The following is a 17,744-nucleotide window of genomic DNA, read 5'->3' as shown; positions in this document are numbered from 1 at the left end:
GGTTCAATTCTTTATTATTCATTTGGGACTATATATATAAATATATGAATATACTCCGTAATTCGTTGTTAATTTTGGAATCGAAACTATAATGGAATTTCAAATGAACCGAAGTTTGGTTTGGTTTGCATGTGCTGTGTTGTTCGAGTGATTGTTTTGAGCCTTGCACCGTCTCCCTTTCCTCTAACTACTAAGAGCATCTTCAGCAATAGGTTAAAAGACCATTTTGTATAAAATATACACAATGTGTAAATTTTTTAATATCTTAAGATACATTACTACCTCATCAATATATAAAATTGTTGTGTATTTTGCACAACTCACGGTCACATCATCATATTTTCTCTCTCATCTCTTTTTCTTAACCTATTAATCAGTTAACCCTTAAGTAGTTTTGTAAAAGATATTGGGAATGACACGTGATTCATTATTATTGACACATATATTTTTATACAAAATATATAAAATAATAACTAGAGCTAAAAATAATTAGTTTATTTTATTATTATTTTTATGTAAATTTATTATAAAAAAAATATATATATATATAAATAAACAGCAGATGCTCTTACCCAAACATTCTTGCCCTAAAAAAAACGCTACACTTGAGACAAAAAGATAGTGGTGGTTGTTAGTTGCAACCAAACCTCACTAGGGTGTCAACGTATTTGCCGTCCTTGAAATAATAATGAACGAAAATCTATAAAGAATGATCGACAGTCCCTACAGTTCCTAAATAATAATCCCCGTGCCTAGTGACCCTCCTCTCTCTCTCTCACCAGTTTCATGACCAGGGTTCCTTCGGATAATCCAATGGCGCGTCCATCAATGGCGTCTATTCTCAAAGCCTACTCTCTGCCTCTGATTCTTTTCACAGTCTCAATGTACTATCAGCTCTTCGTCATCCCGCGTTCGTTCCCTGTTTCTCATTACGATGGTGAGTCACTCGCCCATTCCCCCGCCAAACTTTTTTCTCTCGCAATACACACATATATATGAATAATCGTTTTCTTGATTGCAATTACAGTTTTGGGGATCAATAGGGATAACTCTATTGAAGAAGTGACTGATGCCTATGAGAAGCTCTCATCCAACTGGTAATTTGATTTTAATTCCAATTTTATGCGTTTCTGATCCTGTACTACTCTACAGAAAGTGTAAATATCTGTTCGCGTGTATGTGGTTCTATTTTTTATTTTTTTTATTATTTTTGGTTGTAAATGGAATTACATTATTGGTATTTTTGGATTTAGAAATTAGGTGTATTAAACGTGATTTCATGGCTATGTATTAAACCAAAACCGAATCAAATTGAAGCTCAGATTGTGTAGTAAAAAGTTTAGGCTTTAATTATCTGAAATTTGGTTAATAAATTTGTTGAAGTCAATTTTTTTTTAATTACTTTATGAACTAATCACATTTCCCAACTCATTCCCTATGTGAACAAGTTTCTAGTGTTTGGGTAATAAATAAAAAATTAATGAAATTGGGTAAAATAATGAAAGTTGATATACTTATAAAAACAATTAAAATAGTGAAAGTTGATATATTCGGGTTGAATGGGTAATGGTTGATGGGAATTCTAGAAGCCATGGTAAAACTGTATTTGCAAAAACAATTGCGTGAATTGAAACCATAGTCTTTTTGACTTTTGACATGTATGTTGCCTATAAAAGGTGCTATTCCATCACTTACAAAGATATGGAATTTGGGTTCATCCGTTGATATTAGATCATTAACTTAGCTGCTTTTTGTAGCTTGTGTATACCTCAACTTTTAAGGCACTGCAGTTTATATTTTCACTGGTCATGGCCTATTTTACGTGACCAACTGCTCTTTACTTGAGTGAATCTTGGCCTATAAACCCCTTGTATCTAATGTGCATATCCTCTACTCTTGTACATACTTCTTTGATTATTTATTAATTTATCTATTTTCTTTTTGGGGTTGGTGGGTGTTCAATGTACACATTTCTATTCATCTCTAACAGAACTAAGCAACTAAAGAAAAAGATGGCAATATCAGTGATGATACAACAATCTCTTTTTTATTGATCCATTGAGAACTATCTGGATTGAGGGTCAACAGGGGTAGACTCTGTAATTTATTAGAGGCGCTAAATTTAATATAATGAGTGTGTATGTGTACATTTATTTACAATTGGTGGCTATAGAGAAAATGTATGCATCATTGGTGGGGTCCGACAATATTATTTTTAAAAATAGCTCTAAAAGCAAATAGCAAAACAAGAAATTTTAAATTTTTAGGCAGAAGGGATTCCACACTTAACCATAAAGTAGGTTTGCCTTTGATGATTAAGGGATATGGACAGAAGTGAAAAATTAAACTATGGTATAAATCCCTAAAAGTGTGATTAGTGAAGTTTTCAGTTATTATAGGAACAATTATCCTATAAATTCGAAAGGCGGAAACCTCTTTAAGCCCCCAGGCCACACAAGTATGCTGATATAAGAGTGGTTATGCTTTTGGTACAAAGGGAATCATATGATGAGTGTTTATCCAACAAAAGTCAAAAGGGAGGCACATTGGACCATGGTGAAGCACATGGGGGTAGATAGGCAAGAATAAAGGTTCATGATAGGTATGGGCAGTTGAGCTACATGTCAAACACAAGGGTTGCAAGGCACTGGGATGAAATATGAGATGCAAGCACAGGCGTGATTGAGGACTGCAGAAAGACAGCTTGTGCATAAAGGGGATATGCTACAGAGGCACCACGTTAGTTGGAAAGGGTTCCCTGATGTGCGCTTAAGAGGAGTTCTAAATTACAATGGGGGTGTCACAGGATCAGGTGGGAGAAGGATGTTGTGCCCCACCACATTTAGGAAAAGGTTATGCTATGCAGGAGCCACACAAGACAAGCTTGAAAATGTTGTTTGAGTTCAACTTGTTTACTTAGCAAATGAACATCAGCCAAACTCTTACCGACCTGAGTTTGAGTTCTTTGTGAACTTCTTGGTTCGTTTGCAAGCCTTACGGTTAATGGCCCTAGGTTGAGGGGTGACTCTTTGTTTTGGGCTTTAGCTTTGAAATTATATAATTCAGTGGACTGCTTCTGTTGTTTAGGAATCTGTCTTGTCATTATTATGGTATCACAAGGAAAGAAGAATTTAGTAAAATTTCTTGCACTAGTAGGAGCTTCAATGTGCATATTAGTCAACCTTAAGGATTTTGTTAGAGATGCTTCTTCTCTGTAACCTTTATTCTTGTCCATTCAATCAATGAAGCTTTTATCTAGTTACATTTTTTTTTTGATAAATTTATATCTAGTTACACTTTGGTTCCCACAGAAGGTGATATGACTCTTGGGCTAACCTGATGCTATGAGTTGTGCAATGTCCACTAATCTAGACATAGAGGGAGGGTGAGTAGGTCTTGTAGAACAAATAGACTGCTCTAACTACTTTTAATATTAAAGAAAATTTAACAGAATTTCAATCACAATAAACTAGTAGATAGTAAAATCCATAGAAATTTAAAGGAATACAGCAGTTAATAGTAGACACCAGATTTGTACGTGGAAAACTCTAGAAAGGAAAATTCCAAGGGACTTAGTCCAGGCAAAGTAATCAACTATCAAGAAAGAATGATTATAACCTAGGTTAATAGTTCATTGACCCTTGAACACCCCTAGTTAACTCCTTGACACAAAGACTCCAAAAATTTCCCCAGAAAAGTCTCCAGGCAGTGTTTCTCACTTGTCAGCATCATGCTCTCCTCACGAACCTGTTTCTCACTTGTCAACAACGTCCTCTCCTCACGAAACTGTTTCTCTAGTGAAACGGTCTCAACCACCAGTCGTCCAAACGTCAGTTTGGTTCTGAATTGAACTGGTGTGTTGAACTAATCTCTTTAGCACGCAACAATGAATGTCAAACACATATGCATACACTCACCAAAACCAAGTATGATGAATGTAGACAAAAAATATGCATCCTCAGATATATTCATAAAAAATTGCATTCAATGATGTATTCTCAGTGTGTATGAGATGTGTATAGGCCTGCCCTACTGTTAGATATATATAGGCAACCAAGTGGCAAGTAGTAGTAACAGAATAAGATTTTTGCAGATTTTAAAACCAAGTTGAAAATTTCCTTTCTGAACAAGTTGATCTATTGAATTAAAAGTTGATTGATCGACATCACTCCAGAAGCCTTTGATCGATACATCGGTCTATTGACTACTTCTGCTGGTTTATACTTGGAAAAATATTCAATATCGAAGTTTCCAAAACATATTCATGCATGTTTACATTATTTTAGGGAATCAAAACAAGATTAAACTTGAAAATTTAGAAAGACTAGGTATGCAATGCATGAACCCTAGTTTGGCAAGTGCATTTGTGTCAAATTACCCTTACTGGGAAAAAAAAAAAAAAAAAAAAAAAAAAAAAAAAAAAAAAAAAAAAAAAAAACCTAAATACCCTTGAATGTAGCATGAATTCAATCTTCAACCTTGGGAGGTAACTAACACTTACTTCTGAACAATTTCTACAATAAGCTAGAAATTAGAACAGAAATATAGACTCAAGTTTTGTTCTACGAAAGTCCTCCCTAACACCACAGAAGGGGAATAAACTCTTGGAGAAGTTCAGAATTCTAAACATCAATGTTGTTTTTCGAGTTCTGAAACTTCAATTATAGTTAAAATTTGGTCAATCTAGAAGTGGAATTTCCGTTTTAGTTGTGGATGTTACCAGTATAAAGAACAATCAAATTCACGATACTCTGGGTTTCACTTTGTAGTGTCTCTACTTTTTTCTTCTTTCAGCCCCAATATTAGTATGTTATATCACCAGACCCTGTATAAAATTTATAGACATAGTTATGCATTTTCTTGAATCAAGCAGAGTAAAGTTTACTTGTAGAGTTGATCTTGATCTTTCATGGAGAAGTTAATAAGTAGTTAACAGTTTATGTAATATAAACTTTTTATTGATTGTTATGTACCATATATTGTTTGTATTAGACTAAAATTTGCATCATTTCAGGCGTTCAAGTGTGGAAGTTCCTTCTACTGATGAATTTATCAAGGTTTGTAATATTCTTTTGTACTGTAAAGTTGATTTGTTTGTTACAAATTTAGTTGCATACATAATAAATTCATGCATCATATCTAACATATTATATCTCCACCGTTTGGTGAATGCCCATAGAATAGGAAATCATATTGGAAGGATTCGGCTTGACGGGAATATTGTGACAAGGGATGAGGAGGTCCGAACTGGGTTTGTGTCTTTCTTTCAGCAGTTTTTGTGAAAGTTTTAGCCATCCGCTTGAGAAGAGTTCTGGATGAGGTGATTTCGGATTCCCAGAATGCTTTTGTTGGTGGGTGTCAGATTATGGACTTGGTATTGGTCACTAGTGAGTGGGTGGAAGCTAGGGCTAGAAGTGGTATTTCGGGGATTGTTTGCAAATTGGACATCTAAAAGGCCTACGACCACGTCTCTTGGAATTTTTTGATGTATACCATATGTTGGAGAGGATGGGTTTTGGGCATAGATGGAGATCATGGATTTACCGGTGTATCTTGACAGCGCATTTCTCTGTCTTGGTTAATGGCTCCCCTGCAAGGTTCTTCGCTAGTTCTCGAGGGTTACGCCAGGGAGACCCTGGACCTTTCTTTTCATTATCGTTATGGAGGCATTTAGAAGGTTAATGGGGAGGGGGGAGGATTTGGGTCTTATTTGAGGTTTCTCGGTGGGAAATTCTCCCAATTAGTTGTCTGTTTCTCACTTGCTTTTTGCGGATGATACTATAGTCTTTTGTGATGCGAGGGTGGATCAGTTGCGGTTTTTGAGATGTGTTTTGACTTATTTCCAAGTTGTCTTAGGTCTGAAAATCAACATTGGGAAAAGTGAGTTAGTGCCAGTTGGGGAGGTAGAGGAGATTCATGTTTTTGCTGATATTCTTGGGTGTCGTGTTGGCTCTTTTCAGATCTCCTAGTTGGGGCTACCCCTGGGTGCCTCGTCCAGGACTTCAGATTGGGACCCTGTGGTTGAGAGATTTGAAAGAAGACTTGCAGGTTGAAAGAAGCAATACCTTTCAAAAGGAGGGAGGCTTCCTCTTATGAAGAGCACTCTTTCGAATCTCCCTACCTACTTCATGTCTCTTTTCCCGATGCCTATGTCTATTGTTTAGAGATTAGAGGAGATTCAGAGGAAGTTTTTGTGGGGTAGTAAGGGTGAAGAGTTCAAATACCACTTGGTTAACTGGGAAAGAGTGTGCTCCCCTTTAAACAATGCTGAAATTTTCTATTATTAGTTCCCTTTTCTGCTGGGTAATGGGAAGAAATTGTATTTCTTTAGATGAGATAGTGGACTTTTTGGGTTCTTTGGGTCCATAGGGCTCTATATTTGGTTTTTTTTTTTTTGTATTTTTCTTTGGTTTATTGTTTTTATCTTGGGATGTGTTCCCCTCTTGAACGCTTTCTAATACATTTTAGTTATAAAAAAAAAAAAAAAAAAAAAAATGCTGTTGAATAAGTCTTTGTTGGGAAAATGGCTTTGGAGATTTCGAGGCAAAAGGTCCAGATTATGGAGGAGGGTTGTTGCCTGTCGATGTGGGGAGGGAGACGGAGGATGGATGTCTGGAGAGTTGAGATCTCCAGCGGGTGTGGGTGTGTGGAAGCTTATCCAGAAGGGTTGGGATGAGTTCTCTAAATGCATTTGGTTCAAAGTTCGGAACACGTTAGGTTTTGGGAGGATTGCTCGTGTAGGGACTTTGTCTTGGCTCGTAAGTTTCTTAGACTCTTCAGGATCTCTACGAGTAAACATGCTCTAGTTGCTGATTGATATCATCTTGATGATGGGAGGTTGACTTAAGATGTGCGGTTTCGATGAGCGTTTTATGATTGGGAACTTATGAATGTCACGAAGTTCTTAGCTTTACTCCATAGTTAGGTGGTGGAGGGCACTGGTACGGATGAGATGGTTTGGGTGGGTCCCTGAGAGGAACTTTTGAGGTTAGATCTTTATACCAAAGCTTGTCGGAAACCCTAGGCTCTACCTTCCCTTGGAAGGTGGTTTGGAAGACGAAGGCCCCTTGAAGGTGTTTTTTTTTTTTGCTTGGACATCCACTCTTGGAAGCATTCTCATTCTTGACAATCTTAGAAGGAGACGTTAGTTTGTGGTAAACTAGTGTTGCATGTGTAAGATGGGAGAATCTGTGAACCATCTTCTTCATTGCCCAGTAGCGAGAGATATTTGGTCTATGTTTTTGGTTGCTTTTTGGTATGTTTTGGGGGTACCCAGTTCCACGGTGGAAATGTTAGAGACTTGGAGAGGGTGTATAGTGGAGAGCCGAGTCAGAGAAGCTTGGAAGGTCACTTCCCTTTGTTTATGGTGGGGTTTGTGGCACGAGAGAAATAGGAAATATTTTGGAGGGAGAGGAATCTCCAATTTGGGCTCTCAAATACAATATTTTGTCTACTCTATTGTTTTGGGGTTTTGGGCGAAATTGTAAATCTCTGGGGAATCTTTTGGATTTTGTGGATAGCTTGAAACTTTAGCGTCGCTTTGGACACCCTTCATATTCTTTTGGGTTCGCTCCCCTTTTTGAGTGCTTCTAATGATATTTCACTTATATATACATATCTTGTGACATTGTCAGATGGGCCATCAAGTTGAATAAAAATTCATTAGTGTCCTAAATATGTTCTATCGTATGCCTTTCCCACATTTTCTGTTGCACTTAGGAACAAAAGTTAAGTGTGGTAGCTGAAATTAGAATTTTGATAAAGATGAGTGGTCAAATAGTATAGCAGAAGAGGGAAGGTGGAGGTAGTATCAATCTATACAAGATAACAGGAAGTTGATCAGATTGGTTTGGTCTTCTAAAAGAAAAGGCCAATGATTTTACTAACAAGAGGGACTGATGTGATTTGGGTTAAAGGTGCTGCATGAGAGGGTGACATCAAAGACTGACCTAATTTAAGGGACTAAGAAAGATGTGGTAGTCTGTGATTCACTATCCTTAGAGGAAGCAGATTGGTGAAAGAAAATCAATGAAATGGAATCTAAATGTTATTAGCAAGTAATCACAATTCATTCTCAATTATTATTTGAGAAAAACTATTTGTGGTGAACTTGCCCTCATGGTTGAATGACCTAGGGAGCGTTTGGGGGGCTTCTAGAAGGCTAAAAGACTTTTAGCACTTAAAAGACCTTTGTCCTCAAAAAGGTGGTTTGGTGAAATATGGAAAAGAAACTTGTAAAGGAAGTTGAAGTCCTATAGAGTCCATTGTGAAGAAGTTAACAGGCTAGCTTCGGTAATTTTAAGTGACATTTATGGACTGTTTGCTTCCTTTTATTCTTGAAACTATCACCATCAAACTCTAAATGCCAATCAACTACTCTGTGGAAAAATAGAGAGCTGCAGAGGAGTCATCTGCTCCCATTCAAATTCCAATACTACGGCAGTTTTCGTAAAAGAATTCTTAATAGCTTGTAATGCTTCAAATATCATTGCGCTTTAATTATGAACAGTAAGTTAATCTTATTATATATTTTTTATATTCTGAACATCTACAGTTAAAACCATAGTCTCTCGCTCTCGATCTAGCAAAATTCCAGCTTAATCTTTTTATATCTGAGGTTTGTCTTTTACGTCTTGAGTTATTTACAATTCCTTTCTTTGTGTACCTATGAAATACATACATATGTATGTATATATATATATATATATATATTAGGATCTTCCCCATAAATATACTCTGGCTCTCCAACACCTTTTATCAATAAAGGAAAAGACCAAACTATCCTTATTCTTTGTTTTTTCACCCGCAAATAGTCCTGATTCTTATTAGGATCTTGTTGCTTTCTTTCATCTTTCAACCTCTCACACACCATCCAAACACATGCGCATCAATCAGTTAAGTCAAGAACTAAATGTAATGAATTGAAGGGATAAACTTGATCAAGAACCCATGGCATTTCAGAAGTCCATAGGGAGAATTTTTTTAGTTTGGAGAAAGGGATGGGTGCAGAGAAGGGTCTACAACTCATATCAATCTATCATTGCTGCTATGGGAACTTAGATACTGTCGACCATTTGTTTTGTAACTGCTCTTTTGCTAGAGAAGTTTGGGAGAAGATTTTTCATCTCATGAATGCTGTTGTTCCTCAACTTCTTAACGTGCTTCAGCCGGTGAAATGGTTCTTAGATCATACTAGAGGTTCTTCTATAAAATCTAAATCCCTGCAATGTCTTATGCCTACTGTTTTTTTTGGCTATCTGGAGGGAAAGAAATGCTGCTTTGCATGATGGGATTAGGAAATCCTCTCAAGAGGTGGCTTTATCTAGCTTATGGGAGTGTTTGCAGCTTCTTGGCTTGAATTTGCAAGATTTCAACTGTCTCGACTTACTTTATTTATTTATTTATTTTTGTAAGTAAAATTGTATTAAAGAGCGTTCAAAAGGGAAACACATCCCTCAACATAGTGTCCACACAAAAAAAGCCACCTTGAGAGGGCTTTTCGAATGCTAAACAACTTTCCATGGGAAGGGATCGCCTGGAACATCCGTGAGGCATCTATAGAGAGATTGGACATCAAATCGATCCAGAGAAGAGGGACCCACACCTTAAAGTCAAGACCACTGCCCACCACCTTCTAATGGTACAAAAGCTCCAAGAACCCAATGGCATCCTCCATCTCCCAATCTTGAAAGTGCCTTGAAAAATGCACATCCCAAGTCATTTCCCCGTTATCAAGCCAATAGCAGTCAACCACCAAGGCGTGCATATCCGTGGCAATCTTGAAGAGTTTGGGGAAAGAGCATGCAAGAGAACGATCCCCACACCAAATGTCCTCCCAAAATTTGATTCCCCTACCGTCCCTAACTTGGAACCTAATGTGTTTAGAGATTCATCCCACCCCTTTCGGATGAATTTCCAAATCCCAACTTCACTTGGAATTCTCACCTCACGATAACACTAGCTTCCTCTCTCCTCCCTAAATCTACAAGCAATCGGTCTCCTCCTCATTTTATTTCTCTCCACACCAAACCTCCATAACCACTTTCCCGAAAGAGCCTTATTAAAGGGCTCCAATCTTCTACTACCTTGGCCTCCCAATTGAATTGGGCTACAAACTTGCTCCCCATTAACCAAATGGTACTTGAATTGCTCTCCCATACCACCCCAAATGAAGTTCTGCTAAATTTGATCAATCCTCTTTGTCACCGAAGAGGGAATATGAAAAAGCGGGAGGAAATAGGTAGGAAGACTAAGCAAAGTGCTTTTCATTGAGGTTATCATTCCACCTTTCAACAAGTATTGCTTCTTCCACCCTGCCAACCTCCTCTTAAACCTTTCCACCACTGGATCCTAGCCACCCACTCTCCTTGAAGATGTCCCCAAAGGTAACCACAAGTACACGATGGGAAAGGAACCAACGCTGCACCCAAAAGTGTCGGTAAGAGAAGCCATGTAAGGGACCTCCCAACCGGAACCATGATGCTCTTTCCCACATTTACTTTCAAGTTAGAAACAACTTGAAACCAAATCAACACACATCTCAAATTTCCCATCTGGGACTCAGCGTCACAAAAAAACTAAGGTATCATCAACCAACAAGAATTAAGAAATCTTCAATTGATTGAGACAATCCTTTCCCACCCTAAAACCTCTTATAAAGCCCAAATCGATTGCCCTCCTCAACATCCTACTGAGAGCCTCCATCACAATGAGAAACAAGAAAGGGGAGAGCAAATCCCCTTGCCTTAATCCTCGAAGAAGCCAGTTTGAGCTCCGTTCACCATAATCGAGAATTTAAGAGTGGAAATACAAAATTCAATCCACCTCCTCCACTTCTCCCCAAAATCTATCCTCTCTATGATATAGAGTAAGAACCTCCAATTCATATGATCGGTAAGCCTTCTCAATGTCAAGCTTGCACAGGGCCCCAATAACCTCACCGCTCAATCTGGAATCAACACACTCGCCTATAATAAGAATTGAGTCCAAAATCTGACGACCTTCGACAAAAGCATTTTGGGAATACGAGATAACCCCATCCATCACCTCTCTCAATCTAAGGGCAAGAACCTTAGCAATAAGTTTGTAAATGGATCCCACCATGCTAATAGGTCTGAAATCCCTAACATTTGATGCGCCCCTGATAAGGGCAATGAAAGTGGCATATATGCATTTTCTCAAACAGACCATGAAGATGAAAAGCATGAAACGTGCCTATCACCTCCCTCCTAACCACCTCCCAAACTCTCCAAAAGATATCTCATAGTCTAGCCATCCGGGCCAGGGGATTTATTCCCATTACAATTTTTCAAAGCCAGCAACACTTCCTTTTCAGAAAAAGGCCTCTCCAACTCTTCACTATCCAAATCAGAAATCGAATCAAATTGCAGTCCCCCGAGTAAGGGTCTCCCACCTAGAGGTCTCAAGTGAACAACTTTTGATAGAATGAAGCAATCCCCCTACACACATCCTCCTCCTTGGAAAAGAGATCTCCATCGTCCTGGATCCTTCCAATATGATTATCCCTCCGATGAGCATTCGCAAGTGTATGAAAGAATCTTGTATTCTTTTCGCCCTCCTTAAGCCACAGGACTTGAGATTGTAGTTATTCACAAGCCTACAAAAGAATCTCGTATTCTTGTGGATAGTTTGAGATTATAGTGGCTCTTTTGTTTTCAATGATTTGTAAGTGGGATGCATGTACACAATTTGAAGAATACTCTATCCTTTCCTACTCTTATACTTCTTTATTAAAAGGTTTCCACGCCTATTGTTTTTTGTTCTTTTTTAATATGGTCAAACTTTGTAATAATTTTATAATAAACATTTTATTTGATTTTTCTTACACTATCCCCTTTCACGCTAAAAGAAAACCTTATCTGTTAACAACCATCTACTCCAAAACCTCAAGTTGTTACAGTGGTGAAACTTTAATATATAAATCCTTCAACACGCCCCCTCACGTGTGGCCTTTTTTTTGGGCCAACTCGTGTTTCAATTTTTTATTAGGGTGACTGTGAGGTTTGAACTCAAAACCTTTGGCTCTGATAACATGTAAACAACCATCTATTCTAAAAGTTTAAGCAGTTAGAGAGGGTGCAACTTTAATGTATAAATCCTTCAACTTTATCCAATTTACAAGGGTCACGACTCATATGTTGTTGCATGTCCATTTCAGGTGTGTGTCCAAAATCAAGAAATTTAATTTTTAAAATTACAGACACAAATGTGTTAGACATGTCTGAGAGTGTCCAAGAAATGCTTGTGTGTGGCACGACCATGACTCGTTCCTTGAAGTTTCCGTTCCAAAGCTCTAGAATTCTCCTTCTTTTTTACCTAAGGGAGTTTTTGTTGCATCAGGTTTTTCCTATTCGTAGTAGTTGTTTGACTTGAAAATTAAAAGATTAGTACTCAATTTTTTTTTTTTTTTCTCTCATAATTAAAAAGATTAGGACTTGATCTATAATACACTTAAAATACTAGAAACCATATACAAGGACATTAACATAACTTGACCTAAAACTTAGATTCATGGATCACCCACACATCAAGAAAATTGAAGACTACAAAAATGCCCTCGACTCCTAATTATAGTGATAGTATATAAATTGTAAACTCCACATTATTAAATACATGCCAAATCAAGACTGGCCTTGGAATCATATTTGTCTTGTCTTTTATACACTTTTCCCCATTGCCTTTAAAGGCCCAGAGATAGGTACTGGTTTCAGAACACTCAAATGGATGTCCAGCAGAACTGCTTTCTTTGCGTTTTGATTTCTGCTCTTTATTTTTGGTGTTATTTTAATTTTATTATGATTTTTTCTTACATGAGTATCAGGCCCTCCTATGTTTTTTCAGTGTTTAAATTCTTTAAAACATGTGGTCTGTTTCACAGATTCGATATGCTTTTGAGCTGTTGAAGAATCCATTATGGAAGAGAGATTATGACATATTTGGCATTGATGAGCAAGTAGTGAGTTCTTAGCTCTTAACCTTTAATATGAAGCCTATATTTTTTAATTTATACCATCTATATTTTTCTTTGCCTGGTTTTGGATTATGAGTGATGTTTAATCAAATGTCATTGATTTCTTTGCTGTAGCATGTTATTGAAAAACTCAAGGAGCAATATGCTGGGGCAAGTTTTTCTGAAATTGACCTTCCATTATTGGAGGCTGCTTCCTTTGGTTGGTTGAAATGTTCCATCCTAATGTATCTGCTTTCTCACAAAAGCAATTTCATTTGGAAATATGTTCTCCATGTTTCTTCTTGTGGGGAACAGAACTCTGAACGATTTTGTAATTAATTTTTCAATTTCTGTTCAGATGCGGTAGATCCTGCTTTTAATGTCATTACTTCTGAGAATCTCCTGTCTAAGTTTGAGCACTCCAAGGCATTTCTAGTTCAGGTATGATCAGTAACTGCAATATGTTGGCATATATTCATTTTTATGACGCTATTTCATTTTAATTTATTTTTTGGTAGTTTGTAGTTAATTTGTTCATTTATTTTTCTTCTTTTTTTTCGTTTTTTTTTTTTTTTTTTTTTTTTTTTTTTTTTTTTTTTTTTTTTTGTGAAAGGTAAGTGGCATGATTCTGGTCATTCTTTTCCATAAAAGTTTCCCGTAAAAAACGAAAATATACAGATTAACTAACCAAAAGCAGGACTAGCATTTTATACTTTTTTAATGTTAGCATTTTAATTGAGGATTATAATGCGGACGTTGGTTGCAATGTCAAGACTGAATTTACCAATTTATAAACTTAGATACATGTGTTGCGAATTTTTTTAAAATGACAGAAATCTTTTAGTAAAATGTTGAATTATGTATTGAACTTTATGAAATGCTAAATTTACGTTTTTTTTTTTTTTAATAAGTATATAATAGAAAGAGCTCAAAAGGGGAGTGCAACTAGGGCTGCAAATGAGCCGAGTTGAGCTGAGCCGAGCCAAGCTTTGGGTTGCTCAGGCTCGACTCATTATCTCCATAGTGGTGCTCGGGTTCGGCCGAGCTTGGCCTAACCAAGCTTGGGCTCGGGCTCGGCTCGGGCTCGGCTCGGCTCGGCTCGGGATCAGTAACAATCACCAATTCCAAAAATCACTGATCTCTTCCATGAAATCCGTTCTCCTTCTCCGACCAGAAATAAATCCTTCTGATCTCCATCTCCGACAAGAAAGAAATCCATTCGAACACCATCTTCCACAAGAAAGAAAAAAATAGAAATACACAACAAATTTTCAAAATGAAATCAAACCTTCCAAGGTTTTATCCCGATCTACAATATTGTTGCACTACTCGACGTCTCGACCTTAAATCCGTTAGAGAGAGACAGAGAGAAGAGTTCTGTGTTGCATGATGGGGGCTGTTGGCAACAGGGGAGGTGAAGAAGTTAAGAGAGCTAACGTGCAGCTATAGACTTCTAACACTAGGTTATTCTTCTCTCTTAACTTTGGCACATCAAGGACTGAGATGTATTAAAGATTAAGGGCTGAGATTCAATCTTATTTGGATGATGGGCTAATTAATTATAAGTCCTTGGGCCTTATTAACGAAATGGTATGAATTGGGCCAAACTTGTATGGGCTATAAACCTTTTAAATACAATATGGTAATAGAATATGGGCTAAACATTTTAAATGTAGAATGGTACTACAAATTGGCCTTTACTTGACGAGCTTGTTCACAAACCTAACGAGCCGAGCTTAAGGTAGCTCAATGTTATGCCCCGCACAAAGAGGTTACGCCACGTAGGCGCCTCGCAGACGCATAATAAGATATGACATGGCAACTTGGGGGTTTTAGAAATGCATTTTTAATTATTTAGATGAGGTTATTTTTAGAATTTTTTGAAGTCGGGACGACTTTCGGGCTTGGGAACTTCTCCCGGTTTTCTCATTTTAAGTGAGGGGCATTATTGGCATTTCACACGTGTATGTATATATATATATATGTAATTTTAATCGTGGATATATTTTATGGGACATGGCTGTACATGATTTATTAGTGAATGGGCAAAGGGGTAATTTTGCCAAAAGTTAGTAAGCCACATAATGTTGACACTTGCCATATGTTGGACCACATTTCCAAATGCACGACCAAACCATTTCCCCCTCCTCTTCCCCATTCGTCCATTTCCTCCTCTCTCTCTATATTTTCTCTCTCTCTCTATATCTATGTATACATATGTCTTTTATGTTCAAGCCATGATTTGGAGAGGTTAGAGTGGGATTTTGATGAAGAGCAAGAAGGGATAGTTGATGAGCTTGACAAGAGCTTCATTTTGACACCACTATTGCTAGGGCTTGGAGGATTTCAAATTTGAAGGCTAGCTAAGGGCTTGTTTGGTTGCACACTTTTGAGGTAGTGGTTGTTTAATGCTTTAAACTTTGCCTTTGTTTGAGTATTGTTATATGATTTCTCTTAACCCTCATTCTTGAATGACAAATATGTGATTAAGTTGATGGTTGTGTGATGAGGTGTTCTAAGCATGCTATATGTGATGAAAAAGGTGTTACTTCATACTAATTGAGCTTATATTGCTACTTACATTCATCCATAATATGTGATGTATTTATGCCATTGATTGAATTGAAATGTGAATTGAATTTTAGTGAAATCCCCCAAGTATGATCCCGGTTTCTCTTAAACCCTATTGTGTGTTGTGTGGCTGAAAGGAGCCCAAAGTTGGCGCCTTAGGCATCTTCTATTGAGCCTCCGTGCTCACCTATTCCTTTAACATTTTTCAGGTTACGGTAAGGAAGTGGTTGATGACGTTCCTCCACAAGTGTAGTAGAAGTTGATGAAACCATCTTTTGTAATCGTTTGTAGTCTTTTGTAATCAATGCTTATTAGACGACAATTATTTTGTAAAGCGATGTAATTAAGACCTTAAGGGTCTAAACTTGTAACTTATACTTTTGGGACAATATTTTGTATAATTTGGGCATGAAAGTCACAAAGATGATAACTATATTCATACTTTGAAGTTTTGGGATGGTATGAACTTTAATGATGTATTTTTGGACCATTATAATTTATGGATGATGTTTTGGGGGTGTATCTATGTTTTTGTAATTGCTTTGGGATAGAATTTAAGTGCATAGAGTGTTAATTGTCTTAATTTAAATGTAGGAACCAACCAAGGCTTCTTTGGAGGTCAATGGACATTTTCAAGGTTCAACTTGATCAATTGAGTCCACACTTGATTGATCGAGCCTCCCATAATTAGAAAAAAATTGAGAAAAACTCAAATTTCATGCTCTCGGCCCCACCGTTCGAGCTTGAACTCGATTGATCGAGCCCTTACCTGTTCGCTGGTTGTTAACCCAAACTTCAAATGGCCATAACTCCCTCATTTTAAACCCAAATTGGGGTCGTTCTTGAAACTAAACTAACCGGCTTGAAGTCAGCTTTCCAACGATGTCAATCTCATCCTCAAATTCCAGTCACACCGAGAGTTATTGCTGTTTTAGTGAAGAGGTGTCGAAGAATCCTTCAAACCGAGAGTGGGTAAGTGTGGAAAACTATACCTATGGTCATTAGGAACTTACAAAATGGACTTAATTGGCTAATGTGATGTTAGAGAGCCCTATTTGACTACTTATAGTCAACTATTCCCCATATTTGCCTTGAAATGACCGATTTACCCCTGTATGCCAACCAGCGAACAGGTAAGAGTGCTCGATTGATTGAGCCTCCCATACTTAGAAAAAAATTGAGAAAAACTCAAATTTCATGCTCTCGGCCCGCCCCACCGTTCGAGCTTGAACTCAATCGATCGAGCTTAGGCTCGATCAATTGAGTTAGGCTCGATCGATCGAGCACTCTTACTTGTTCGCTGGTTGTTAACCCAAACTTCAAATGGCCATAATTCCCTCATTTTAAACCCAAATTGGGTCGTTCTTGAAACTCAACTGACAGGCTCGAAGTCAGCTTTCCAACGATGTCAATCTCATCCTCAAATTCCAGTCACACCGAGAGTTATTGTTGTTTTAGTGAAGAGGTGTCGGAGAATCCTTCAAACTAAGAGTGGGTAAGTGTGGGAAACTATACCTATGGTCATTAGGAACTTATGAAATGGACTAAATTGGCTAATGTGATGTTAGAGAGCCTCATTTGACTACTTATAGTCAACTATTCCCCATATTTGTCTTGAAATGACCGTTTGCCCCTATGTGCCCTCGGGTCCAGTAGGGACTCGGTTAGCAATCCGGATCCCCCGGATTTGGGTCGTTACAAGAATAGTGTGGAGTAGTCTAGTCTCTTCTGGACTTGTCTAGAGTTGTATAGAGTAGCTTAGAATTCTCTAGACTTGTTTTGTATATTGTAAGATAGTTCCAGACTTGTAGAGATAGTTCTTTGGAGGATTCTAGACTCACATTCTAGAACTCTCTCCACCATTCTTTGTAAGGGCCAAGGGCCTATATAAGGAGGTGAGAGCTCATTTGCCCCTCACCAAGCAACCAAGTGTAATCTTCTATAGTGCAATACAAGTTCCTCATCCTCACAAACTCTCTTGCTCACTTGCCTTACTCTCTTCCTACACACAATACTTGCAAGCAAGCTTGTCTAGCCTTAGTCTTCACTAAGCTAGCACATTCAGGTGGACTGATTTAGTACTTCAAGGGGGTTTGAACGTGTCTAAGGCTGCAGTTGAGCTTGAAAGGTCCAAGCCTGTGACATCAAGCTCGGCGCGTTTACTAAACGAGCCTGAAAATTGAGCTCGAGTTCGGCTCATTTA

The 17,744-nt window shown here is 37.7% G+C and overlaps 1 protein-coding gene across 1 annotated transcript in view; it reads left to right on the top strand.

The window, feature by feature from the left end:
- The first annotated feature begins 644 nt into the window (after positions 1-644).
- LOC132285859 (uncharacterized) overlaps positions 645-17,744 on the top strand; it is a 51,346-nt gene continuing 34,246 nt past the window's right edge. The window contains exons 1-6 of the mRNA XM_059788092.1: positions 645-937; positions 1,028-1,097; positions 5,015-5,057; positions 12,899-12,976; positions 13,106-13,190; positions 13,329-13,411. Of these exons, the coding sequence (XP_059644075.1) occupies positions 787-937; positions 1,028-1,097; positions 5,015-5,057; positions 12,899-12,976; positions 13,106-13,190; positions 13,329-13,411 (510 nt within the window). The 5' untranslated portion in view covers positions 645-786. The remainder of the gene's footprint in view (positions 938-1,027; positions 1,098-5,014; positions 5,058-12,898; positions 12,977-13,105; positions 13,191-13,328; positions 13,412-17,744) is intronic.

The sequence above is a fragment of the Cornus florida genome, unplaced genomic scaffold, assembly GCF_030987335.1.
Source record: "Cornus florida cultivar Cherokee Brave unplaced genomic scaffold, ASM3098733v1 CherokeeBrave_3.0.0_Hap2_Chr11, whole genome shotgun sequence".
Lineage (NCBI taxonomy): Eukaryota > Viridiplantae > Streptophyta > Magnoliopsida > Cornales > Cornaceae > Cornus > Cornus florida.
This window is presented reverse-complemented; position numbering and strand designations above follow the sequence as displayed.